Raw genomic sequence first — 27,686 nt, 5'->3', positions numbered from 1 at the left:
TCCCGGATTAGGCGGCGGTTTTTTATTTGTTTTTTCTTTCCCTTTCCTACCAAAAAAAAAACAAAGGCATCCATATTTATAAAATGTAATATTAAATCTTTACCACAAAATATAAATTCATCAGCTGCCTTAAACTTGGAAGAAATAAATACCACTTTTATTTAATCTAATCTCTACTCAATGATTTTCATGTAGACGTTTATTTTTTTTGGCCTAATGCTCATCCAGCCCCATTAACTTGTTCAAATTGATCATTTTACCCCTCCAACTCATCGAATGTCCTATTTACCCCCTTAATTCTATAGAAATGGTATTTCCCACCCCCTTAACTTGTCCAAATTAGTCATTTTACCCATTCTCAACTCATCGAATGTCCTATTTACCACATTAACTCCATAAAAGTGGTATTTCTCACCCCTTATGATCATATTTACCCCATTAACTCCATAAAGGTGGTATTTCTTACCTCTTTATAGTGCAAAATTAATAGCACTTATTCAAATGAGTTTGAAAATATATATTTTTTTAATATCAACTTTTTATTTTGTGTTAATTTGATAATTGTATCGATCCTTCATGTGTTTATTACAATAATATTGTATTACAATAATTAGATAATCAAAATTTAACTAGCAAAAAAAGTTGAAAAGAGAAAGAATGAATAAAAGATACAAATAACAAGAACATTTTTTTTTTTTTGATAAAAAAACAAGAACATTAATATAAACAAGTTAAAGACATTATATGTAGGGAAAAGGTACCAAAATAAGCATATGATTTTGGGGAAGTATCAATTTAGATTCCACGTACAAAATAGCACCAATATAGGTTTAACGTTTAAAAAACGTATCAATTTAGGCCTCGATGACGGATTGTAAGGGGTGAGAAATACCACTTTTATGGAGTTAAGGGGGTAATTAGGACATTCTATGAGTTGAGGAGGGGGTAAATGGACAAGTTGAGGGGGTGAGAAATACCACTTTTATGAAGTTAATGGGGTAAATAGGATGCTCTATGAGTTGGGAGGATAAATGGACAAGTTGAGGGTGTGAGAAATACCAATTTTATGGAGTTAAGGGGGTAAATAGGACATTCGATAAGTTGAGGGGGTAAAATGACCAATTTGGACAAATTAAGGGGGCTGGAGGAGTATTAGACCTTTTTTTTTGGCTTAATGCTTCTTCAGCCCCCTTAACTTGTCCAAAATGGTCATTTTACCCTCCCAACTCATTGAATATCATATTTACCCCTTTAACTCTATAAAAATGGTATTTCCCACCCTCTTAACTTGTCCAAATTTATTATTTTACCCCTTCTCAACTTATCGAATATCCTATTTATCTCATTAACTTCATAACAGTGGTTTTCTCACCACTTATGATCCTATTTACCCTCTTAACTCCATAAAAATGGTATTTCTTATCCCTTTATAGTAGTAAAAAAAGTTGAAAAGAGAAAGAACGAATAAAAAATACAAATAACAAGAACATTAATATAAACAAGTTAAATACATTATATGTAGGGATAATGTACCAAAATAGACCTATGATTTTTGGAGAAGTATCAATTTAGGTTCCACTTACAAAATAGCATAAATATAGGTTTAACGTTTAAAAAAAACTATCAATTTAGGTTTCGATAACAGATTGTAAAGGGTGAAAAATACCACTTTTATGGAGTTAAAGGGGTAAATAGAACATTCTATGAGTTGGGGGGATAAATGGACACATTGAGGGGATGAGAAATACCACTTTTATGGAGTTAAGAGAGTAAATAGAACATTCGATGAATTGAAGGGATAAAATGACCAATTTGGACAAGTTAAGGGGGCTGGAGAACATTAGGCCTTTGTTTTTCAACCCAATTATTTACTTGATAGATATTTTATCATTTCCCATTATTTTCACATAGTCTATTTCATATTTTTTTTTTTTTTTATAAAACGTGTTCTCAATTTTAATATGTATGTTATGCTCAGAGAAAAAAGATTTTTTTTTTGTATTTTAAGAGTTTGTTTTATTTTTTCTGGAATGTATAATTTGTTTTAGTGGTAGTTTGCTAAAAATTCCTATTTAATGTTTTTTTTTTTATGTAAATAAACATATGAAATGAGAAGATCAAGATAAACTACAGCAAAGAATTCTAAAAATATTAAAACATAGAATATGAATTACACAAAATGTTCTAATCCTAGAAAAAAAAAAGTTTGATTTTCTATTTTCAATATGGTTCAAGCCCAGATAGCCATCAAAGACATGCCACCAGCTCCTAATAAAACAGCAAGATAAGACTTGAACTGAAGTTTGATATTTTGTTGAAGTTTGGGGCCCAAAAACTCAGCAGCTAAGAGATCCACAAGTGCCATGTAATTGAGTAATCCAGCAGAAGAAGCATTTAAAATTCCAACAACGATAAGAGCAGTGGGAGAGTTTGGCTTGTATGTTTTTGACAATCCCATTCCCAATCCTATTCCTAATGGTGTCGTTCCTGAAAAGAACATCACCATTATTCCTTTCATCTTCATCCCATATTGGGCCTGCATTAATTTATGCAATATATCATCATTCAATATAATTCTCTATATACTATTTATAATTACTAAATTAATGAAATTATTTCAATTCACCTGTAAAATGCATCCTCCAAGTCCCATCCCTTCAAAAAGTTGATGAAAGCAAAGAGCTGCAATTAGAGGCCTTATTGTGCATGCATTATCTGAAGTTCCCATCGACAGCCCTATCACCACCGAGTGCACTACTATTCCTGCTTCTAATACCTGCATTATTTAATAGTTAAAAAAACTCCGAACCTTCGTTTTAACGATAACCAGAGGCTCTTCAAACCTCCAGTACCAGTACACTACCAAACAAACACGATCTACGATCTCACCAAAAAAAATTGCACATCTCTCAAAAGAAAACCGATTAAAAAACATTAAAGTTATTGCAAAACCTAATAGAACTCATTGCCAAAAAAATGTTCAAAACTGCAAAATCGAAAACATTCCGATTGTAATCTATCAAACCACATATATATGAACTATGTAATTAGCACTTAATATAATGTATTTACCTGAGCCACTACTCGATGCCTTAACAATGCTTGAGATCCTTTCTCAGTCTCACCCTCCTCTACCTTTTGAATATCATTTTCCATCTTCTCTCCATTTTCTCCTATTTTTTTACACTTCTTATTATAACTCATAGCAAGCGAATCCACCATCAGCGTCAAAACTGCCGATAACATTGCCACAAAAGTCGTGAACGGAAACCTCCTCCACGGATTTTCCGGCAAACACGGCGAGTGCAGACATTCAAAGGCATCCGGTAAGACGTGCATATACCCCGTTGCTAGAATAACCCCTGAAGCAAACGCTTTCACCACAGTGAATAGGTTTTTATCCGGATGAAAGGCCCCAAACTTATGCGTAAGCAATGGCAAACAAACTCCTACCATACTGCTCAGAAGAATCGAGCCTATTGCTGTAATCTTCAGCTTCAATGCCTTCTTCGTGTTATGGCATATTCCTCCTCCTGATTCGCCGTAATTGCATTCTTCCGCAAATGTCGACACTGTGGAAGAGAGAATAACAAACAGTGAGATTGTGATCTTTGCTTGTTGGCTCGTAGGGGAAACCATGGCTGTATTTCAGTGGCGAGTGAGTTGAGAGAGGTTTATCTTCCTATTTATGGGAACGATCTCAGATTTTGAATAGTTCACATAGAGTAAGCAGTTATTCACAATGACTATAATACCCTGATGAGAGACCAGAGAGTTTTGTTGCTTGAGCACTTAAAGGGATATGTAATTCCATTGTAAACATTGGGTTTTTTGGGTAATAAAAAAGCCTACCGATGGCATGTGTTTTACATGTCCCGCCAAAATTGCTCAAAGCCCAGCTTTATGCTTGTCAGCTACTTTGCTGACGTGGCGAAGTCCTAATCACTAAACTTATCCTGGAATGTATCCATTCTAAATTTCCCTCTCTTCCCTCTCCTCCTATCCAGTCTTACCTTGTTTTCTACTGTCTACTCTACTGCTTCAGAATTTTCTCTTCAATCGATCAGAAATGAAACCTCCTACGTTGCTCGTGCACAATCTCTCAAACGCCTCATCTCCAAATCTTCATTATTGTATCAGAAGGTCTTCCCCGCCTCCTAAGTCTCCACTAACTCTTGGACTCCTTAATAGAACCAGTCACATTCAATTCAATCTTCTTCGTCTCTCTCCGACTCCAAACTCTAATTTCAAGGTTTTTTTTGTGTTCTTCTGCAATTGTTCTCCATTTTTTTCCACCAATCGGCTTCCGTGTTTTATTGTTATTGGTTCGTTTAGGTTGCGGAAGCGGTGAGGTATGATGGTCCGGTTGTGGATATCGGTAAATTTGAAACTGCTGAAGATTGTGAGGTGGTGATAGAGACGTGCATTACACGTACTCTTCCTCCTGCCCTGACGCTTGAGCATGGCCTTGAGAGTATTAGAGAGGCTGTGGAGGAAGTGAAATTGAATCCTCTTGTTCCTAGCAGTGGATTGTTGAGATTTCAGGTACTTGTTGGAGTATATATTATTCTTGTGAGATAGTTGGTGTTATTATGAGGCAATGCGGTTGATTTTAGCTGCAATGCTTATAGATATAGATGAATGAGACTACATTTCTTCTTGTCCATATGTGTATGACATTACGTTGAGTGAGTCTGATTATGTAATTGAAAATTAAACTTGTTAGAGTTTCGAATTCACATTTTTGCAGTTGGTTTGTCTGTCTTTGATGTAAATAATGTAAAAATGAATATGAGGTAATTAATACTGATTATACGAAAATGAGATTTGATCTTTCTGTAACTGTAGTCATTGTTCTAGGTAGTTATTCTTTGTCATGTATGTTTCAATGTAAATCATGTTTGAACACATGAATCATTCCACTGAAAAATTAATATAAGGAGAATAATTAATGGAGAGTGATAAACCTCAAATGCTTAGAAAACAGAGTACGAGATTACATTTTGCAATATTTCTGTGCATCTACAGGTTGCTGTGCCTCCCAGTCCAAAAGCATTGAAATGGTTCTGTTGTCAACCAGAGTCATCTGGTGTGTTTCCTCAATTTTTTCTTTCTAAGGAGACAGAGAAACCATCAAATCCTCTTAATCTAGGCAGAACCCGTGGAGTTTTTGGAATTGGAGCTGCAATTTTCTTTGTGAATTCTTCTTCTCATACATCACAGGAGCAGAGATTGATTAGAAGGTTCATTTTATGCCTTTTCCTTTATTCCGATAATATATCACTGGAAGTTTATTTAATAGAGTGTTCATGATGTGCCCACATTGGAAACGATACAATTGACAATAAGTGGCTATATGGTTAACTATAGTATTAGAACTTTGTTGCTATTCAACATGTCAGAATGAAGGGATAAAAGTACAAAATGGTATTTGTTAATGATGTTTTCAGCATGAATTCAGGAATGATGTTAACTTGGTTGGTGGGGTTTATCCTTTGTGCAAAGTGATATTGTTTTCCCCTAATAACAACTATTGATTTGGTTTCTATTTGAAGATAGATGAGGGAAGGGTAAGGGCCATCATGCATATGGGAGAAAGGATGATAAAATCTTTTTAAATCATGCACATTCTTTACTTTGGAATATGCATTCAAGCAAGTTATCAGTCTGGCTTTCCCCGCATATACAATCTTGCAGGAAGCTAAGAGCAGTTAATCTCAAAAGTGTTGAGGGCTTCCTTTTCTCTATTGTTAACTTTATGTGTGGTTCAATAATCCCATGCATGTAGTTTATCTGCAGATATGTGTCGAGTGATTCGTTCGACATAGCAACTTATGGTTTTATGGATATTAAACTTGATATGGGCTCATCTTCAGTTGAGCATGAGGCTGGTTCTTTTTATCTTATAATTCCTGAGGTACTTACATTCTTTTGCGTCTTTTGTATGATTTTTTTTTTTGTTTGTGAGTCACTTTGAAAGGTGAATCCTGAGTTTAAAATAATACCTCCAAAGATCATGTTTTTGACCTTCAGTTGGTGGGCCACTAGCTTATTATATAGCTCTTATGGGAAATTTGGTTTTCAACAGATCGAATTAGATGAGCATGAGGATATCTCCTTACTGTCTGCAACATTGGCCTGGGATGATGCTTTCTTTTGTACGTTTAAACAGGCAGTAGAATCTTTTGAATCATCTATTTACCAGGTAACTGATGTTGTCATCTTATATTATGAAACATTATGATTTGCAGTAACTTATTTGGATTGTAACTTTCATGTATCAAATATGTTAATCAAAGTATTGATCTAACAAGATTATGTGACATCTAACTGAAGCACTTGCAAACTGAAGTCTGAGTTTATTTTCAAAATCTTTTCAAGTTTAATACGCTAGATTTGATGTTACATATTCTTGCTCATAATATAAGCCATGTGTTTGCAGATAATTAGTCTCTTACAGTAGTTTTATTGACATTTGATAGTCTCTGACTAACTCTTAAGATTCATCTTGCTTGATTGGGAGCCATTATAGTTCATCATCATCTATTCTATCTGAAGTCTAGTTCAAACTCAGTGGACAATTATTTAATTTGAAAATATCATTATTTAGCTATGTTGCATGGAAACGGAAACGGACACCGGGAAATGTAATTTCTAAAAAACATAGGAAACGGAAACGTGTAAATATTAAAAACATAGGGGCATATTTATAAATATTAAAAATATAATAATACATTAAAAAAAACAAGAACGAAGAACAAGATGAAGAAAGTCCAAGCTCAATCGAGATTCAAGAGACAAGAATTATAGGAGAAAGAAATATAGGTAAGTTCTTTAAATTGAAGGATACAAGGAAGGAATTATGAGTCAAATAGAAAGTTTCAATTTTCCTAATCTTGGACTGAATAGGAATTGCAAAATAGAAAGTTTGAATATTCAGAATTTTAGTCGAAATAGGCAGAGAAAACCGTTTAAAAACTGAGAGATGGTTTCATATTTTGGGTAATTACGGAAACATGCCCGGAAATGTTTCGTATCAGTCTAGAGTTTCCGTTTCCCACATCTGCCGGAAATGGTGAAACGCATGTCATGATGAGTTTCCGTGCATCATAGTTATTTAGTGAAGTTGAGGGTGACCTTAGCATGTGCATCTATATGGATATTATTGACTGAGTTATATGGATGTGATTCCCGTTATTGTCGATATTGTTGCCTTGTATATATTTCTTCAACCATCCATTCAACCAGAAGGCTCCTTAAGCAAAATCATATTTTCTGCTTGAGCTCTCTCCACTTTACTCTATATCCTTCTCATTGCTTTCAGGTCAGTTATCATTTTTTGTCAAGCCAAGAAAGGTGCCCATCTAAATGCCTAAAAGCTACTCCAGATAAGGTCAATCTAGTGGAGGATAAAAAAGTTCAGATGGTATGCATTTTCCTGCTGTGTTTTGAGCTATACTCATTTAATTTCTCTAATGTTTGTAGTGCACTAATAATAGTAATGCCAACATAGTATTATTTGTAATAGTTGATATTCTTTTAATCTGTTGTTGGCACATGCACATTTGTAAAGTAAGTGGATGGTCTAGACCTAAGTGCATGAGAGTTAATGTTTATATATCTTCTCTATAGAACTGTAAAGAATGACATCATTGCATGAATGAACGGGAGGCATAGTTGCATTAGATTGCTACAACTTTAATGCCTTAGTGAGTTTTTATATGGGTTTGTTAATAGGATTCCTTCGTAATCATCAATGGACAATTTCATGAGGTTGTACTGTTACTGCAAAGCTGTTTCTCTCTTCCCTTTTCTTTTTGGAGTTGTGATTACTTTTTGTCTTATGTTTAACCTTGATCTGGTTGTATCGCTTTATTTCCGGCTTTTCATCTAATATTAGGCGGACAATATAGCCATTCCATCTCTGGGTGACCACTTATTTGCTCTTATTTTTAAGAACTTAAGAAAAGAGTAAAGAGGGGAGGGGCACCTGGAGGTTGGTTTTGGTGGTATTGAGATCAAGAATAACTGACATAAAAAGTTAAATTATTATTTCAGAAACATCTACTTGTTCTTTGTTTAGCCCTTGAGCACTGTGATTTTCTAGGTGTGCTCAAATACACTGTCGTTGGGCAAAGGGGATTATCAGGATGACTTCTTGGAACTGGTATCTCCTTTTTCCTGGTAATTGTTAATCCTTTCTGACCCCCCATTTTATTAGATATACTGTGCCTACTATAGAAGTTAGTAATATATATCTGATATCCTGTTGTAAAGCGCTCTGAATATGAGTATCTGGTAACTTGCAATGCAGAAAAGTTTCAATCAATTCTATTTCAGGCATTCACCAACCTTTATTGCTTCTAGCAACATGGTAAGCTTCTAGAAAAGGTTCTGTTTAATTTTCTGGTTGCTTACATCTATGGGAGCTGGAATGTTAAGGAGCCTTTAGCGTAATTCAACTAGTGAATTGGAAAAGATTGAATTATAAAAAACATGCTCTGTTACAAGTTTCAAATGATGCTGCGTCATTTGCAAGGTTAATTATATATGATATCTTTTCAATTTCTCCTGGTAACTGCAGAATCAAGAGCTTTGAAGATAATCCTTTTAGCTGACTTTTTGGCAAACCATCTATTTCATGCTTATTTTATGTTTCAGAGAGTAGAAAATAACAAGTGCTGTATCATGCATTATATGCCAGTAGAAAAATAGTTAAAAAAGAGAACTACAAACATGAGGTTTTTCTGCTTCTTGGGAAAATAATCTGTAGCTGTATTATCTCTTTTAACAAAGATGATTTAATTTTGTATGAGACGTTGTGTGGATCTTTTGAATGCATGAACTAAGGTGGATATGTGAATGGTATAAAAATGTTATTCTGACAAAATTTTTGATGATACTTATCTCTTCTTCTCCCCTTTGACTCTCAGATGGATCATGCGGGTGAAACAAGTCGCTCCTTGCAAGATTGTACAAACATTAATGCAGTTTGGGCTTTTCTTATTGTAGAAGAATGTTCTCGTCTTGGACTAACAGTGAGATTTTGGTTCTCTTTTATATTATATATCCATTTGTGTATATATCTGATTAATTCTTTGTTTCAGTATTTTTGTATTGCTCCAGGATCAAGATCATCCCCCCTTGCTATTGCTGCCTCTATTCATCCTCACACAACTTGTATTGCATGCTTTGATGAGCGCTCATTGGCATTCCATGCTGTTGGTTATGCTAGAGGTTCTCATAAACCAGCAGTTGTCATAACATCTTCAGGAACTGCAGTTTCAAATCTTCTTCCTGCTGTGAGTTTCATTTCATAGAATCTCTAGTACCGAGTCTTTCATTCATCAAGCATTGATGCAGTGATTATTTTCAAAGCTATCAATTTGCAGGTTGTGGAAGCCAGTCAGGATTTTGTGCCACTTCTCTTGTTAACTGCAGATCGTCCTCCTGAGCTTCAAGGTGCTGGGGCAAACCAATCAATCAATCAGGTAAAGAATTCCAAAGTTGTATATTACAAAGTTATTGTTAAACTAATTCATATTTTACAATTTGTAGCAGTTACAGTCCTCATTTATCTACCATTTTTGCATGTTTTTGTAAACGCGTGTGATAACAATTCTTTTGTTGAATTATTTATGAAACAAGATGCTGAATTTGTATGTTAGGTGAACCATTTTGGTTCTTTCGTCAGGTTCTTCTTCAGTCTCCCTACTCCCACTGATGATATTCCTGCACGGATGGTTCTTACAACACTCGACTCTGCTGTGCATTTGGCAACTTCTACACCATGTGGTCCTGTTCATATTAATTGTCCTTTTAGAGAGCCATTGGATGATAGTCCAAGCAAATGGATGTCAGACTGTTTGAAGGGATTAGATATTTGGATGTCTAGTGCTGAGCCATTTACTAAGTATATTAAAACACAAAATTCTCTTGCATATGATGGTGATAAGCGCTTTCCAATGTCTCAAGTTCTTGAAATAATTCAAGAAGCTGATAGGAGGCTTATAATTCTTGGTGCAATCCATTCAGAAGATGAAATATGGGCAGCTCTTCTCTTGGCAAACCACCTTAATTGGCCTGTTGTAGCAGATATATTGTCTGGTTTACGATTAAGAAAGCTCTTAACTCATTTTCATCTAGAAGAAAATGTTTTATTTATTGATCATCTTGACCATGCTTTGCTCTCTGATAAGGTCAGGGGTTGGGTGAAGTTTGATGTTGTTATTCAGGTATAACTTTTTATCTGTTGACCTCTCTAAATTATTGCCTATTCTTGGAATTGTCTAATGGATGTCCCAACCAAACATTTTAAAATTTAGAGAATGTTGAGCTCTGTTAATCATCTGAAGTTTCTAAACTGCACCAGGATACACTAGACTATTGGATATTTTTTGTGGCTAACCTAGGTCTCATATTTGCATGGTTTCTGTTCAAAAGTTAACTGCTTAAATTCTGTGGCAAACTTATTTTCTAGCCAAATATGAATGATGTTCTGAAACATATGTTCATCAGAAAGGAGGGAAGGAGGAAAAGTACAACATATGTGGAAATGCAATCTCAAAGTGTCTTTAAATACGGAAAAATTGAATTATTCCAATTTGGATACTATACTAGCAGCAGTTCTTTAGGAAATCACATAAGAACTTCCATAGGCGAACCAATGTGGAGGAGTTGACATTTAAAAAAAAGCTGGATAACATCAGGAAGTAGTCTTGAGATATGATTTTTTTTTTTTCTTTTTTAGTTTAATAACAAGCTTATAAGGCCTCTAAAGCTAATGAATACCTGCTGATGCTGAGTATAGAGGTCAAAAAGTAAATTGTAATTTGCATTAAAGATTTTTGGATGCAGAGAAATAATTATGAAACTCAGTTTCTGCTGTGTGTATATGTGTCACTGTCATGTAATTAACCTATTTTTTGCGTGTGCCAATTGAAGTAGTGAGAACTTTCATTGACCTTTCTAATATGATAGTAAAAGTTTGAGTGGTAAATAATTATCTTAATAAACTTTGCAGTTGTATCGACATGGCATATGTAAAAAAACAGTTCAACATAAATTATTCCTCTTTCAAAATGAGTTCTGATAAATTCATGATTGAAGATTAGATCAGAAGTTTTATTTGTAAGGCTTTTCTTGAATAGTGGTGGTATGAATCTGATACAAAAAGATAAAAATAAAAATAATATAATAAAAAAAAAAGAAAAACAAGAATATTGTTTGTTGGGCATGCCTTTTCATCTTTGATATGGATAAATAAAATTGCTTGAGAATTTTATGGTAGCTATATTTTTCCTTCTCTTGTACTGCAGTCCCCTGAGCATTCTGTATGTGATTAGACATAAGACTAATATTAAAATGGCATCTTATTCTTCTAATGTGAGTTTTGAGCAGTTTGCATGTCTCATTTTTTTTACATGATATACCCTATGCCTTATTGGTTGTCTTCTTATTCTGACATGTAAGCAGATTGGAAGTCCAATTACAAGTAAACGTATTTCTCAAATGCTGGAGCAGTGTTATCCATGCTCATATATCTTGGTTGAAAATCATCCGTATCGTCATGATCCATCACATATTGTAACTCATAGATTGGATTGCTCTATTCTTGAGTTCGTTAACAGTTTAATGAAAGCTCAATTGCCATGTAAGAGCAGCAGCTGGTGTCATTTTATAAGGGCTTTGGATTCAATGGTAAATAAGCTCTAGGATATGATTTTGTTTTTTTATTTATGTGAACCAGTTTATCCTTCTATTCTTTGATGGATATACTGAGTAATGCCCTTGCTAACTGTATATATATTGAGCTCCACATTTTATGATGTAATTGTACTTCTGCTGGATTCACTACATTTACATGTAATTGTATTTTCCCCTCATGGAGAGTGTTCTAAATTTTTGTAGCTGGTTTCTGCTTGGTTTGTTTTATTTAAGATAAAAGGAACTTTATATAGGACGATGTTTTGTGTCCTTCAAAGTAGAAACACCTTTTCTATGAATCCTAGTACAACTCTAGGTATGGTACTCTTTTTGCTGTATTATCATTGATAGAAAATGCATGTCTTGGAGAATTCAATATTGATTTATATTATTTACATTTGATGTTCAATAGGACTAAAGCTTGTGTCTTGTGTGGAACCGGTTGTTTACCATCTTCTTAGATGTTATTAACATTATTTTCCTGTAGCATTATGCATGCATGTACCTGGTGTGGCTGGCATTAGAATTTTTGTATCCCACTTCAGGTGCAATTTCTTATATTTTATGCCACCTCCTGTAGGTTGGATGGGCATTATCATTTCAAATTTTAGCAGAGAACTCCTTGACTGAACCATATGTTGCACATGCCATTTCGAAAGCACTTTCAGTTGATTCTGCCCTTTTTATCGGCAACAGCATGGCAATACGTGATGCAAATATGTATGGATGCAGTTATAGAAGCAATTCTTGTATCATTTCAGATGCAGTGTTGAACTCAGAACTTCAATTTCTTGGTATTCGTGTCGCTGGAAACAGAGGAGCTAGTGGTATTGATGGTTTGCTTAGCACAGCAATTGGTTTTGCAGTTGGATGCAGCAAAAGAGTAAGTTTGTTTGCCTTCCTATAGCACTTGCAATGACTCTGTTATTTGTTATGATTGTTTCCTCTAAATGATACATTTGGTGGACGATTCATCTGGCCAATCCATTCTGGAAATTTAAAGGGAGTATGAACCACAACAAGCAAGCGGCATAACTGAACGAGAACAACTGGTTGTTTATTGAAAACCTGTTAATCACACACATACACACACATAAAAAGAGTTACACATATTTTAAGTTTGACTAACTGCAGGAAAAGTGATAAATATTTTCCTTGTTTTGTTGTAAATTTCTTATAGAATTAAACATTGTTTTTGTTGCGTCTAAATTATATTTAAATTTCCAACTTCTTATGTATTGTTTCATATATTTGCATTAACGTTTAGGTACTTTGCATAATTGGGGATGTTTCTTTCCTTCATGACACAAATGGCTTGTCAATTTTTAATCCAAGGTAGAGAATTTACTTTTGTTTTCTTTGTCCCCTTTATTTGCATGATGGGATTTTGTAGAGGGTTCTGATATTCCGATGCTCATTTGGCTGATGTAATTTTAGGTGATGACATGCGTTAATTATTCAAATACTTGTTTTGTTTTTTGTAATCTACTGGTAAATACCACTTGCCATCTCATAAAAAGAACATGGTTCAAATACCGACTTTTTTCCTCGAATATTTTATGAAGATTTTTTTTGCTTGAAGGATTTCAAGGAAGCCAATGACGATAATCGTGATAAACAATCATGGTGGAGCAATCTTCAGTCTTCTTCCTATTGCAGATAGAATTGATCAAAGAATACTAGATCAGTATTTCTGCACTTCCCATGAAATTTCAATTCACCAGCTCTGCATAGCTCACAGGTAAGAAACCTCAATGACTAGCTGGTCATACTTGAAGTATTCTTACTATAGTTTGGGTTACATTTTTCGGTGAGTGACAAGAGCAATATGGTTTAGTTTACTGGTAAAATGAATTTCTGTTGCAATTTCCATGGCTCATAATTTGGTTTCATGTTTTTGACTGAGAAAGGAACAACATTGTTGCATATGAAGTAGAGGTCATTATATGAAACATAAACATTCTTGCATATTAAGTAGAGGTCATTATGTGAAACACTATTTAATCCGTGTTTTATTGTTTTGATTTTCTTTTTCTTGAATGTACTGTCAGCTTTGATGGTTTTATGGAACAAGATTCAATATGATTCCATGCGCAATATTTGGTAACTGACCAAATAGATTATTGTTATTCATAGTTGAGATGCAATGTTGTTGAAGTATCAATTCTTTATGTAAAAACATGAATTCTCTCTGACCTCCAATACAAAATTATTAAATGGAGTGCAGTGTGAAACATCTCCACGTGAAGACAAAAATGGAACTTCTAGATGCTTTACTTAGATCTCAGCAAGAGAAGACTGATTATGTCATTGAAGTGGAGAGTTGCATTAGCACCAATTCAACCTTTCATAGGTTGTCTTTGTCTTTCATTCAAAAAATGTCTTTTTAAGGTTATAAACATTTCATTCATATATTCTACTGATCACTTGTAGTTTGTATCGCAGTACATTGGGCAAATTTGCATGCCAAGCAGCAGATCATGCTTTAAATGTCCTTTCAAGGCTTTCTGTTACTTGTGCTGTTCCAGATCGGGTTTTTCTTTGCAAGATCCTCAAAATGGACTATTCACTGTACAGGTTAGGGTTTTCTATAGCAACTAGAATTTGTAATTCCAATGGAATATGCAGTTCACTTGTTTGAAATGTGTTGTGACAGAATTCAACTCTGCGCTCCTCCTACTTCAGCATTAGTGGATCAGGGCGGGAACGACTTCCATAAGTATGGCTACATTTTGTCATTGTATCTTGAAGATGGAACAGTTGGGTATGGTGAGGTTGGTGGTTACTTCTTTGCTTTTCATACGACATTAAACATGAAACCATAAAAGGGTTGCAAGTTAATGAACTGGTTTTTTTCTTTATTTATTTGACTAATATTAAGGAACAAGCAACTATCACATGCCTTATAAGTTATAACACCTTTGAGTGGCAGAATAACTATCATACTCGCGATTGTTTTGCATATATTATTTTACATTATTAACTTTTAGTGGAGAGAAATTTGCTAGTGCTTTTGTTCTATTTATCACTATGTTTTATGGTTGAGGATAATCATGGGGAACCTTTTATATTTCAAGGGGAGCTACTCCCGCTATTAGAAAAGGAGAGAATTTCAAAACCTCTTATTATGCAGTGTCTAAAACTTAAAATTATAAAGATTTTAATTTGTATTAGTTCTTTTCTCGAACCCCCATAAAGTATATTTATCTTCACTAATCTAGTAGAAACTAGAAACTGAAAAACTATATATTTCGACGTGTCTTATGAAATTAACTACAGACAATTTTGTGAAATTGTTGTAAATTTAACTTCAAGCTCAGCCAGTAGAGACTGTGAGAAGTTTGAGCACTGTAATTAATTTAATGCAGTGGTTTCAAACAATAAACCCTGTAAAACATGTGTATGTATGCGTGTATTTTTGTGTATAATTGGTTAGTGTGACCTGCATGTACATCTCTTATAAACGATCCCTTCGATGTTTCGTTATGATATATTCCCCTATTTCTGTGATTCCTTAATTTACTTCATGCTGCATATTCTTGTTTAACAGGTTGCACCTATTGAAATTCATACAGAAAATTTGTTAGATGTAGAAGAGCAACTTCGTTTTCTTGTTCAAGTGATCAAAGGGACCGAGATAAGTTTTTCCCTTCCTCTATTGAATGGTGCATTTTCCTCTTGGATATGGTACAACTTAGGAATTCCGGTGGGTATTGGATCTCCTTTCTGTCCATGATATAAATATGCCTTAGTAGTCTATAATATTTAATTTTAAATGGAAAAGTTGCCATTATTTGTTTCCGATATCTTTTTAGCTGAGTTCATGATCTGTCATATTATTATGCAGGAAAATTCAGTCTTTCCTAGTGTCAGATTGGGCTTGGAAATGGCTATACTTAGTGCTATAGCAGAACGAGAAGGTTCTGGCTTACTAAACAAAATACAACCACAGAGAGAAAATGAAGGGATTGATGAAAAGCCAGTTGTTAGGATATGCGGCCTTATTGATTCTAATGGGACTCCTGCTGAGGTTGCTGATATTGCCTCCTCTCTTGTGGAAGAAGGATTTTCTGCATTAAAGCTAAAAGTAAGTCTTTCTGTTACTGGTGTGCCTCATTTTCAACCTGCAACATTCTTGCCGAAGTTTTCAACTCAAGTTTGTATTATTATATATTCATTTGCCGAGTATGTTATTTCAACTATTTATTCCTAGTAGTAGGTGAAGTAAGTTGGATTCCTAATGATTCTTGTGCAATAGGTTGCTCGTCGGGTTAATCTTATGGATGACGCTGCAGTTATACAAGAAATCAGAAAGAAGGTTGGCAAGGAGATTGAACTTCGTGTAGATGCTAACAGAAACTGGTCATATGAAGAAGCTATTCAATTTGGTTCTCTGGTGAAAGATTGTGAACTGCAGTATATTGAGGTATAATTTCAGGAAGTTGTTACATGTTACAGTTAATTTGCATGTTAGCATCAATCAGTTTACTGGAATTTAATTGATGTATACCCTTTATGGCTGTTACTTTTCCTGACTGTTAACATTCTCCTATGTTTCAGGAACCTGTTCAAGATGAAAACGATATTATAAAGTACTGTGAAGAGAGCGGTTTACCAGTGGCACTTGATGAAACTGTTAACAAGTTTTCTGTGAATCTCCTTGATATGCTTGTAAAGTATTCTCATCCTGGAATAGTTGCTGTGGTGAGTGATATAAATATTTGCTTACTCTTGTCCTGCATACTTGTGCTAGCAGAGGCACAAGCAGCCTAATTTCAGTTCCTACCAAATTGTAGCTTTCACTTGTTTAATTGCATGTCATCATATTCTTTTGAGATCAAAGTTGTTGTCATCATCATCATAGTCTTTCTTGCAGACAATGGCCCTTTCTATACTTTGAACTAAACAATAAGGTCTCAGAAAAAAAGAAAGAAAGCAATAACTGTTGTTATTTGCATTCTTTATATGAGTTGTTCTCTTGTAAAGTTCTATTTTCTTCTCAAAAACTACTCTGTAGGAAATCTTTCATATTATATTTGGATTTGATTTATTGTCTTCTCAGGTGATTAAACCAAGTGTTGTTGGTGGGTTTGAGAGAGCAGCATTAATTGCAAAATGGGCCCATCATCAGGGAAAGATGGCTGTCGTCAGTGCTGCATTTGAAAGCACCCTAGGTCTCTCGACTTATATACAGTTCTCCCATTATCTTGATCTGCAGAATGCTCATCTTTGCAAGGTTATGAGCCGAAAATTGCAACCTGCTGTAGCCCATGGTCTTGGAACTTATAGATGGCTTAAACAAGATGTAACAACTATACCTCTGGGGATTCGCTATTTTCCTTGTACTGGCTTTCTTGGGGCATCTGTAACTGATGCCATTCATTTGCTGCGGAGCTTTCAGATCAATCAAAACGTTATTCGTAGAACTTCTACCGAGGAGCACGTATGCACATACCATTTGGCTGTCAACTTAAAAGAACTTTCCTGCTCCATCAAAGTGCATGATATTGGACCAAAAAGTGATGTATGTGATTCACACATTCTTTTCTTATGTACATTCAGTTATGGCCTGTATTTAATTTAATTGTTACCTTCATTATAATTTTTCTTTTTGATGCAGAATAATGTTCTCATATTTCTTCATGGTTTTCTTGGAACGGGTGAAGATTGGATCTCTATCATGAAGACCATCTCAGGATCAGCAAGATGCATTTCAATTGATCTTCCTGGTCATGGAGGATCAAAGATGCAAAATTGTTCTGGTAAAGATTCCAAACAGGATGCTGCTTTGTCTGTTGAAATAGTCTCAAATTTGTTGTATAAGTTGATTCAAGAAATAACTCCTGGAAAGGTTTTCCTTGTTGGGTATTCATTGGGTGGAAGAATTGCATTGCACATGGCATTGAGGCATGTTGATAAGGTACAGCAGTCGCAAAACATTTCAATTTGAGTTGATCATTTATTTTGATTTAGCTAATAGAAGTAAACATGATATGCAGATCAATGGAGCTGTTATAATATCCGGTAGCCCTGGACTAAAAGATGAGATGGCAAGAAAAGTTCGTTTGGCTAAGGATGTGTCTAGGTCACGCTTACTAATTGCTTATGGGCTACATATGTTTGTAGATTCCTGGTATGCTGGAAAATTCTGGAACAGGTAGTTTCATATTTTCATTATTTGACATTTTAGTTTTTAATTCTAATGCTTAAAGCTCTATGCTCTTATCAATGATGACCTGGATAAATTGTCAACATGCAACAGCTTGCGAAGCCATCCCCGTTTTAAAGATATAGTTTCCAGCCGCTTGTTACATGCTGATGTTTCTGGTCTTGCTAAAGTTCTGTCTGATCTGAGCGTTGGTAGGCAGATGTAAGTTAATTCAAAATTTAGAGTTTTCCTTTCTGTACAAGGTTTGCAGCTCCTTAGTAAACATGTTTTCAGGATTATTATTATTATTTAAGAAAAGAGTAAGTCTTCACGGGTTTAAATAATGCAAATAACTGGCGTTGTGACCTCCATGGTCAGAGGCAATGCCCTCTTTGCACCAAGTTCCATTATTCATCTATGTTAAAAAAATCCTGCATAATTACTTGATGAACCTTTAGCGATAAAGCTATAGGTGAAAAAATAGTGGAAGAATTTATTAAAAGATGAGATTTGAAGTGATAAGAAATGGACATGCCTTATAGAGGGAAGTCTTGTGATTAGACTCGAGGTTTAACATGTGCTTAGTAAGACACAAGTACCCCAAAAGAAAGTTTTCTTCCTAGAATTTGTTTTGCAAACTGGCTACTAGAAACTTCTATCTATTTACGATTTTTATTAAGGTTAAGTATGCGTTTTTGCTTATTTTTCTTGTTGCCCTAACTATAAATAGCTCCTAAACAACTCCTTTTGGGACTTTTGGCATCTTTCAATGTTGAATAATATGTCTTAGAATTTCCTTTCTTTGCATCTGTCAGATATTAATATGAAGTGGACATTTTGTGCTTCTTTCATTTCTGATGATCTTTGTAATTTAGCTCATTTTTGTTTTAGATAACTCCCACTTTAGTTTGTAATCTTCTTTTATTTATATAATCGGGTTTTTGTCTCGTGTGAGGTCTGGGGTGCCAACCTAGTTGGGATGTCCGAACTCGGTTAGAGGCATCTGCCCTACTTTTATTCAAAAAAAAAAAAAAAAAAGAATATGAAGGGGACCTTTAACTACCAAGCTCGAGCTTTTAGTTCAATTGGTTCCATGACAGAATCCATTTGAATAAACTAGTATGTAAAACGCTAGCCTTTTGGTATTCATTTGAATCAATAAAATGCTAGTGAAGCCTTCTGCTATGCCAATTTTTATCAAAGCCTTAGGGGTGCACAGTTTTGCTAGGGTGGTCATGCTAACATGGTCAAAATCGGTGGATGATAATATAACTCAATTGGCGCAAAGAATGCTTGTAACAACAATTAGATGAACTCATCGAGCAAATGATGGTTGTGTTAATGACCAATCAAAATAGAACTCCCAATTTAGAGGAGAAGCCTAACCCTAAAAGGGACCTAAATTTGGAAGAAGAAGCTAATTATTTTTGTTGAGAATTTCTCAGAGAAGTTGTGGGGATACGAGTAGTATTGTCAATTGGAATCAGCTATGGAAAAGCCAAAAGAATTTCTTGATTGGTTGATAGCAGATATTAGAATTCAGGGAGTACCTAGCAATGAACATGTAGTATTTGTGGCAATGGGATCATGTGACGATCCCAACATTTGAAGCCACTTTGGGAAAATCCAAGATTGATTCGTGGGAGAAGACGAAAAAAAGATTTAATCCAATTTTATAATTATCATCAGCTTATATATTAGCGACTACAAATTGTATGACATGAAGAAATTAGTAGCTCAATACATCGAAGGTTTGAGTGGGCCTTTACATTATATAATCTGCCTATTTGATTTTATGTCTATTGCAAAAGCATACCAATGAGCCTTCTAGGTGGAAAAGCAGATTCTGTTCATATGATTGTGATTTTTCTTCAATTTTTTATTTTGGCAGCAATAGCAGTCCTAATATCGGAAAGGGGTGGATTTGGTAGTAGGATAATATGACTGTAAGAATATCAATGAGATGAATAGTGGCTATGTAGTCTAATAGAGTAGGAAATGGAAGTCTGAAGTGTTTTAGTTGTGGAGAGGGTGGTCATTGACAATCAGAGGGTAAGTTATTTAAAGGAAAGGAAATAAGGCATCAAAATTGAAGAAAGTGAAAATGACGGGAACAAAATATAGAGAGAAAAAGAATGGGTTTTGAAGAAGAGTCCGTAGCAAGAGATATTGGGACAGGCCTAGTTGATTTACAGTCTTATATTACTCCTAGGGCAACAATACTAACCGACTGAGACACATTAGTTTCAAGTCTACTTGTACTATCAAGGATAGCGTTTACAAATTTGTTATTAAGTATTATAGTTGCAGAAACAGTACAAAAGTTGAACTGAAGATAGGCAAACATCCTAAACCAAGACTCAAAAAGGGAGGTGATATAACTATTTTTGAACTCATTAAAATTTCTTTTTCTATTGGCTCAAGATAAAAAGGTATGCTGTGGTGTAATGTTGTAACTGTGAAAGCCTGTCACTTGTTGTCTGGACGTCCATTCACTTTACCTTTGGGTTCTTCTCCCAAATTGGGGTTCCTTCTAGAGTTGGAGTTTTATCTGCACACTTGGGCTAGCCCTAATTTGATTGCCCATTAATGCAACCATCATTTGCATCATATACTCAAAGTTGAAGAAAATGAAAATGACTGGGACAAAGTATAGAAAGAAAAAGAATGGGTTTTGAAGAAGAGTCCGTAGCAAGAGATATTGGGACAGCCCTAGTTGATTTACAGTCTTGTATTACTCCTAGGGCAATCAATCAAATGTTGTTCTATTTGATCCATTCTCTCTGTCAATTGGGTAATATCTTCCTATTGTCTCCTTGGCTGCATGGTGATTTATCTGGCAAAACCTTGCACAATCAAGGCTCTTATACTACTGATGCAGTGCAAGGAAAGGCTTTGCTAACATTCTGTTGATTCCATTGAATACTGAAGGAGGTTAGGGTTCTATTATGAACTTGTTGATTTAAGTGAATGCTAGGAATAGATAAAAAAATCGAGAGACTTTATTCTTATGAAATATTATTCAATCTTGCAAGATGCTGAAGTCCCTAAAGGATTTATTTAGAAGCTTATTATAGTTAGGAAAAAGTAAAAATAAGTCAAAGACATAATTAATCTTACTAGTGACAAAGTAAATAAAAACAAGCCAGCTCCCCATGAACAGATTTCTAGCCAGGAAATTTGGTTAAGGCATGCCAGTACCTTATCACATGTCCGATCTCAGTCTAGACACACGACTTCTCTCTGAAAATTTCTTCAAGTCTTGCTGCATCCTTTAGTATGAGCAATTACCCAATAATTAAATGAAGAAATCTCATGGAATTTTGATATTTCATATTGCTATATTTTATAAAAGGAACTTGTAGAATTTTGAGAAGTTTTTTGTTGGGTAGTTATTTCTTATTTATTCATTGGGATATGAAGAGGGCGAGCCTTGGCGCAACGGTAAACGTTGTTGTCGTGTGACCAAGAGGTCACGGGTTCGAGTCTTAGGAGCGGCCTCTTGCCAGACGCGTAGTGCGACCGGGCCGCCCTTTTTTTTTTATTATTCATTCGGATATGAAATTTTGTGCTACATTTTTTTCTGAAGAAAATGACGCATAGTTGTTGTGTGTCTATGCATATTTTATTTCATGATCAAGTTGAGGGACTTAAATATCTGTTGAGACATGCTGCATCGACTAGAGTGGTGGAAATGGTTCTACTCTATAGGGATATCATATGTTTTTGAACTGGAGGGAATCGTTGAATGAGAGAAATCCATTCTTGAAGTTCTGCATAAAATGAAGAACAAACGGATTCCCTGTGTATGACCAACATTTTTCCGGAAAACATTAGTGATTGGTTTTACTTCTTGATTTCAATTTTGTACTTTTAAAAAAAAAAATCTGTTATTAATATTGTTGCTGGCACTTCTGTTTTAGTTAAAATCTTTTATACTTGTGTGACAGACCATTGTGGAAAGACTTAAAGCAATGCAATACACCGCTTTTGCTCATTGTTGGAGAAAAAGATAGGAAGTTCAAGGCAATTTCTGAAAAAATGTGCCATGAAATTGGCCAATCAAGGGAAGATAGATGTTCTGGGAACCATATTCCTGAGATTGTTGAGGTTCCTAATTGTGGACATGCTGTCCATATAGAGAACCCCCTCTCTGTTGTTGGTGCGCTGAGACAATTTTTGACCAGGCAGAGAAATTGTTCTTCCCCATAGAGCAGTGGAGTGATGCTTTAGTCTACTATGGATGACAAATGATAACTATAATGCAATTCATTTTGGCGTTCAACCTTTTCAAGTTGTCCACCGATTTTATTTCATTTTGATGCATACTCTGAGGAAATTCTGCAAAGATTCAAACAACTAAGCTTATGAACCAAGTCCTATGGTTTACAGTTCAGTTTGACGGAGTAAACTGATTCTTATGATTAAAAAGTCCAGCTCTAAGGTCTGGCAGTGGTGGAGGTCAGTAAAATTTGTTATTGTCGTACATCACTTCGCTTGCTGAATCATCAGAGATCAATAATGTAGTAAGGAGGATCTCTCAAGGCTTGTTTTATGCAAATTGAATATTTTTGATAGATTAATTCAAAATGGATGTTTTGTGTTTGATTTGTTTATTAAATGAGTGGAGCTGATTAGTTATTTAGAATTAATGTGTAGATTTAAAATTAACATTAATATTATGTTGTATATTTTTTTAAATTACATTTAAATGCTAATTAAACTTGTTTTTTAAGAAATTTTATTAAGATAGATTTTTTACTTTTAACTAAAAGTAAAAAATAATTTCTTTCTAAAAGTAATTTATAATTAAAGTATATAAGTTATTTTAGATATATATATATATATATATATATATATATATATATATATATATATATATATATATATATAATATTATTTTATTTTTTGGAGATTTTGCGGGGATTTTACGGACGGTTTTTCGGGGACGGTATGCTAATCCCCCACAGTTTGGGGATAGTAACACTTACGTCTGTCCTATTTTAATGGATGGGGATAAAAAAATTTCCGCATCCAAAAATTTCGGTTTTTCTCCGGTCCCGTCGGTTTGGATCTCTATGGTTTTCGAGTTTTCCTCTGTCCTATTGCCACCCCTAATTTTAGGAGTTTTGGGGGTTATATGATATATATATATATATATATATATATAGAGTTAAACATTCTTTGTATTGTAAGATTTGGTTTTGGCTCAATGGAAGAAGAAAACTCTTATGTTCATGGACGTATATCAAATTAATTAAACCATGTAAATATTATATTGTTTGATTTTTGTACTTTTTCCGTTGATCATTACTCTTTTGTTTCAGTTTCTTAACAATATATAAACACACACGAAGTTCTTACTACAACAAGTAGCTGAGATAGTTTTATTGATATTACTATGTCATTATTGATTAGAACTTAGAAAAAGGTCGAAAATTAATACATGATTATACAATAGTATACAATTCCCTTACACAAGTTTTTGTTGTTGAGAGAGAGATGGCTAATATTTTTTATTGTTGCAATAACAAACGTGCTGTATAAATGCATTTTCTGTCAGGGCACCAGCATCTTTCTTTATTGCAGTCTGAAGTTTTAGTGCAATAGTATGAGACTATAGGTCCCCTCGCCACTCTACTACCACCAACCATATGCATATCTGCATCAATTAATATATATTACTTCAATATTTAAATAATCAATTGGCTCTTAAATTAAGAGATAGGGAGAGAGACCCTACGAGCTGATGCAACCAGGAGGAGGAGAGCAATTACTTATGTGAGCTTCAACGAAGAATACTTAGCCATCTTCTATATTCTTTTTTTTAGGTAGGTCCGTGCGAATACATACACCATTTAGAGCTGTGAATTTATACAAGTCTTCTTTGGGCTATCAATACCAATATTAATTAATTTTGTAGATTCAATGAGATTTTGTCATAAATCCATCTACTTGCATTTGTCAATGGTATATCATGTGCTGTCAACCATGTACTTTTTTAAAATAAAAATAAAAAATATATTCAACTATTTTAGCAACTTTTAAAATCATGAGAATTGAACCAATAATTGCACCAATTCTGAATGTGATAACTAGGGAGTCATCGGTAGAAAAGTGCAAAACGTGAAAATTGAAAAAAAAAAAATAGTAAAAAAATATGAAAAGGAAAAAACAAGAAAATAAATAAATTGGTAAAAAAATGAAAATTATGAGGGGGAGGGGGGAGTGAAAAACAAAAAAACAACATTAACATTAATTATTGTTTATAAGTTGCTTTAGATTCATAGGTATTCAGTTCTTAGAAGCAAATTTTATCCTAAGTTTAAAATCATACAAGGGTGACGGCGACAGACGCAGTAATAGAAATGTGAAATCGGCAGGCAAAAAATTTAAGATAAGTTCCCCCCTTTTAACGGCGACGCAACTAGCGGTGATTAAGGTAAGTTTTGCAATCAACGGTCGTTTTTTCATGAATGTGTCATTATTATTATTATTATTATTATTATTAAGGTAAGTTTAACATTAATTATTGTTTATAAGTTGGTTTAGATTCTTAGGTATTCAGTTCTTAGAAGCAAATTTTATCCTAAGTTTAAAATAATACACGGGTGGCGGCGACAGACGCAGTAATCGAAAGGTGCAATCGGCAGGCAAAAAATTTAAGATAAGTTCCCCCCTATTAACGGCGACGCAACTAGCGGAGATTAAGGTAAGTTTTGCAATCGACAGTCGTTTTTTCATGAAAGTGTCATTATTATTATTATTAAGGTAAGTTTAACATTAATTATTGTTTATAAGTTGCTTTAGATTCTTAGGTATTCAGTTCTTAGAAGCAAATTTTATCCTAAGTTTAAAATCATACAGGGGTGGCGGCGATAGACGCAGTAATCGAAAGGTGCAATCGGGAGGCAAAAAATTTAATATAACTTCCCCCCTATTAACGGCGACGCAACTAGCAGTGATTAAGGTAACTTTTGCAATCGACGGTCGTTTTTCATGAAAGTGTAATTATTATTATTAAGGTAAGTTTAACATTAATTATTATTTATAAGTTGGTTTAGATTCTTAGGTATTCAGCTCTTAGAAGCAAATTTTATCCTAAGTTTAAAATCATACAGGGGTAGCGGCAACAGAATCAAGGGCTTTGAAGATAATTCTTTTAGCTGACTTTTTGGCAAACCATCTATTTCATGCTTATTTTATGTTTCAGAGAGTAGAAAATAACAAGTGTTGTATCATGCATTATATGCCAGTAGAAAAATAGTTAAAAAAGAGAACTACAAACATGAGGTTTTTCTGCTTCTTGGGAAAATAATCTGTAGCTGTATTATCTCTTTTAACAAAGATGATTTAATTTTGTATGAGACGTTGTGTGGATCTTTTGAATGCATGAACTAAGGTGGATATGTGAATGGTATAAAAATGTTATTCCGACAAATTTTTTGACGATACTTATCTCTTCTTCTCCCCTTTGACTCTCAGATGGATCATGCAGGTGAAACAAGCCGCTCCTTGCAAGATTGTACAAACATTAATGCAGTTTGGGCTTTTCTTATTGTAGAAGAATGTTCTCGTCTTAGACTAACAGTGAGATTTTGGTTCTCTTTTATATTATATATCCATTTGTGTATGTATCTGATTAATTCTTTGTTTCAGTATTTTTGTATTGCTCCAGGATCAAGATCATCCCCCTTGCTATTGCTGCCTCTATTCATCCTCACACAACTTGTATTGCATGCTTTGATGAGCGCTCATTGGCATTCCATGCTGTTGGTTATGCTAGAGGTTCTCATAAACCAACAGTTGTCATAACATCTTCAGGAACTGCAATTTCAAATCTTCTTCCTGCTGTGAGTTTCATTTCATAGAATCTCTAGTACCGAGTCTTTCATTCATCAAGCATTGATGCAGTGATTATTTTCAAAGCTATCAATTTGCAGGTTGTGGAAGCCAGTCAGGATTTTGTGCCACTTCTCTTGTTAACTGTAGATCGTCCTCCTGAGCTTCAAGGTGCTGGGGCAAACCAATCAATCAATCAGGTAAAGAATTCCAAAGTTGTATATTACAAAGTTATTGTTAAACTAATTCATATTTTACAATTTGTAACAGTTACAGTCCTCATTTATCTACCATTTTTTGCATGTTTTTGTAAACGTGTGTGATAACAATTCTTTTGTTGAATCATTTATGAAACAAGATGCTGAATTTGTATGTTAGGTGAACCATTTTGGTTCTTTCGTCAGGTTCTTCTTCAGTCTCCCTACTCCCACTGATGATATTCCTGCACGGATGGTTCTTACAACACTCGACTCTGTTGTGCATTTGGCAACTTCTACACCATGTGGTCCTGTTCATATTAATTGTCCTTTTAGAGAGCCATTGGATGATAGTCCGAGCAAATGGATGTCAGACTGTTTGAAGGGATTAGATATTTGGATGTCTAGTGCTGAGCCATTTACTAAGTATATTAAAACACAAAATTCTCTTGCATATGATGGCGATAAGCGCTTTCCAATGTCTCAAGTTCTTGAATTAATTTAAGAAGCTGATAGGAGGCTTATAATTCTTGGTGTAATCCATTCAGAAGATGAAATATGGGCAGCTCTTCTCTTGGCAAACCACCTTAATTGGCCTGTTGTAGCAGATATATTGTCTGGTTTACGATTAAGAAAGCTCTTAACTCATTTTCATCTAGAAGAAAATGTTTTATTTATTGATCATCTTGACCATGCTTTGCTCTCTGATAAGGTCAGGGGTTGGGTGAAGTTTGATGTTGTTATTCAGGTATAACTTTTTATCTGTTGACCTCTCTAAATTATTGCCTATTCTTGTAATTGTCTAATGGATGTCCCAACCAAACATTTTAAAAATTAGAGAATGTTGAGCTCTATTAATCATCTGAAGTTTCTAAATTGCACCAGGATACACTAGACTATTGGATATTTTTTGTGGCTAACCTAGGTCCCATATTTGCATGGTTTCTGTTCAAAAGTTAACTGCTTAAATTCTATGGCAAACTTATTTTCTAGCCAAATATGAATGATGTTCTGAAACAAATGTTCATCAGAAAGGAGGGAAGGAGGAAAAGTACAACATATGTGGAAATGAAATCTCAAAGTGTCTTTAAATACGGAAAAATTGAATTATTCCAATTTGGATACTATACTAGCAGCAGTTGTTTAGGAAATCACATAAGAACTTCCATAGGCGAACCAATGTGGAGGAGTTGACATTTAACAAAAAAGCTGGATAACATTAGGAAGTAGTCTTGAGATATGGTTTTTTTTCTTTTTTAGTTTAATGACAAGCTTATAAGGCCTCTAAAGCTAATGAATACCTACTGATGCTGAGTATAGAGGTCAAAAAGTAAATTGTAATTTGCATTAAACAATTTGGATGCAGAGAAATAATTATGAAACTCAATTTCTGTTGTGTGTATATGTGTCACTGTCATGTAATTAACCTATTTTTTGCGTGTGCCAATTGAAGTAGTGAGAACTTTCATTGACCTTTCTAATATGATAGTAAAAGTTTGAGTGGTAAATAATTATCTTAATAAACTTTGCAGTTGTATCGACATGACATATGTAAAAAAACAGTTCAAGATAAATTATTCCTCTTTCAAAATGAGTTCTGATAAATTCATGATTGAAGATTAGATCAGAAGTTTTATTTGTAAGCCTTTTCTTGAATAGTGGTGGTATGAATCTGATACAAAAAGATAAAAATAAAAATAATATAATAATAAAAAAAGAAAAACAAGAATATTAATTGTTGGGCACGCCTTTTCATCTTTGATATGGATAAATAAAATTGCTTGAGAATTTTA

At 34.3% G+C, this 27,686-nt stretch overlaps 2 protein-coding genes across 5 annotated transcripts; one reads left to right on the top strand and one right to left on the bottom strand.

The window, feature by feature from the left end:
- Window positions 1-2,230: 2,230 nt before the first annotated feature.
- On the bottom strand, window positions 2,231-3,639 carry LOC136204387 (fe(2+) transport protein 1-like). The gene is made up of 3 exons (XM_065995518.1): window positions 3,073-3,639; window positions 2,627-2,776; window positions 2,231-2,536 (listed from the first exon to the last, which is right to left on the bottom strand). Exons 1-3 carry the CDS (start codon window positions 3,637-3,639, stop codon window positions 2,231-2,233), a joined length of 1,023 nt encoding a protein of 340 aa, XP_065851590.1.
- Window positions 3,640-4,014: 375 nt separating this feature from the next.
- LOC136234067 (protein PHYLLO, chloroplastic) lies at window positions 4,015-22,593 on the top strand. 4 transcript variants are annotated; one of them, XM_066023832.1, is made up of 28 exons: window positions 4,015-4,252; window positions 4,336-4,545; window positions 5,029-5,243; window positions 5,800-5,917; window positions 6,089-6,205; window positions 7,325-7,426; window positions 8,108-8,167; window positions 8,315-8,374; window positions 8,934-9,038; window positions 9,108-9,302; window positions 9,393-9,491; window positions 9,669-10,235; window positions 11,476-11,700; window positions 12,287-12,589; window positions 12,974-13,041; window positions 13,289-13,447; window positions 13,934-14,059; window positions 14,152-14,283; window positions 14,363-14,480; window positions 15,257-15,412; window positions 15,554-15,793; window positions 15,965-16,132; window positions 16,267-16,410; window positions 16,769-17,230; window positions 17,327-17,626; window positions 17,706-17,863; window positions 17,969-18,076; window positions 21,805-22,593. In XM_066023832.1, exons 1-28 carry the CDS (start codon window positions 4,070-4,072, stop codon window positions 22,064-22,066), a joined length of 5,160 nt encoding a protein of 1,719 aa, XP_065879904.1. In that variant the 5' UTR covers window positions 4,015-4,069; the 3' UTR covers window positions 22,067-22,593. The 4 variants fall into 4 exon arrangements, with proteins under 4 accessions (XP_065879904.1, XP_065879916.1, XP_065879910.1 ...); XM_066023844.1 differs by lacking the exons at window positions 17,969-18,076; window positions 21,805-22,593 and having other exon boundaries at window positions 17,327-17,468; window positions 17,590-17,626; window positions 17,706-17,843; XM_066023838.1 differs by lacking the exons at window positions 17,969-18,076; window positions 21,805-22,593 and having other exon boundaries at window positions 17,327-17,468; window positions 17,558-17,626; window positions 17,706-17,843.
- Window positions 22,594-27,686: the final 5,093 nt, after the last annotated feature.

The sequence above is a fragment of the Euphorbia lathyris genome, chromosome 1 (genome assembly GCF_963576675.1).
Source record: "Euphorbia lathyris chromosome 1, ddEupLath1.1, whole genome shotgun sequence".
NCBI lineage: Eukaryota > Viridiplantae > Streptophyta > Magnoliopsida > Malpighiales > Euphorbiaceae > Euphorbia > Euphorbia lathyris.
The sequence above is the reverse complement of the archived record's forward strand: the minus strand, read 5'-3'. Positions and strand labels throughout refer to the sequence as shown.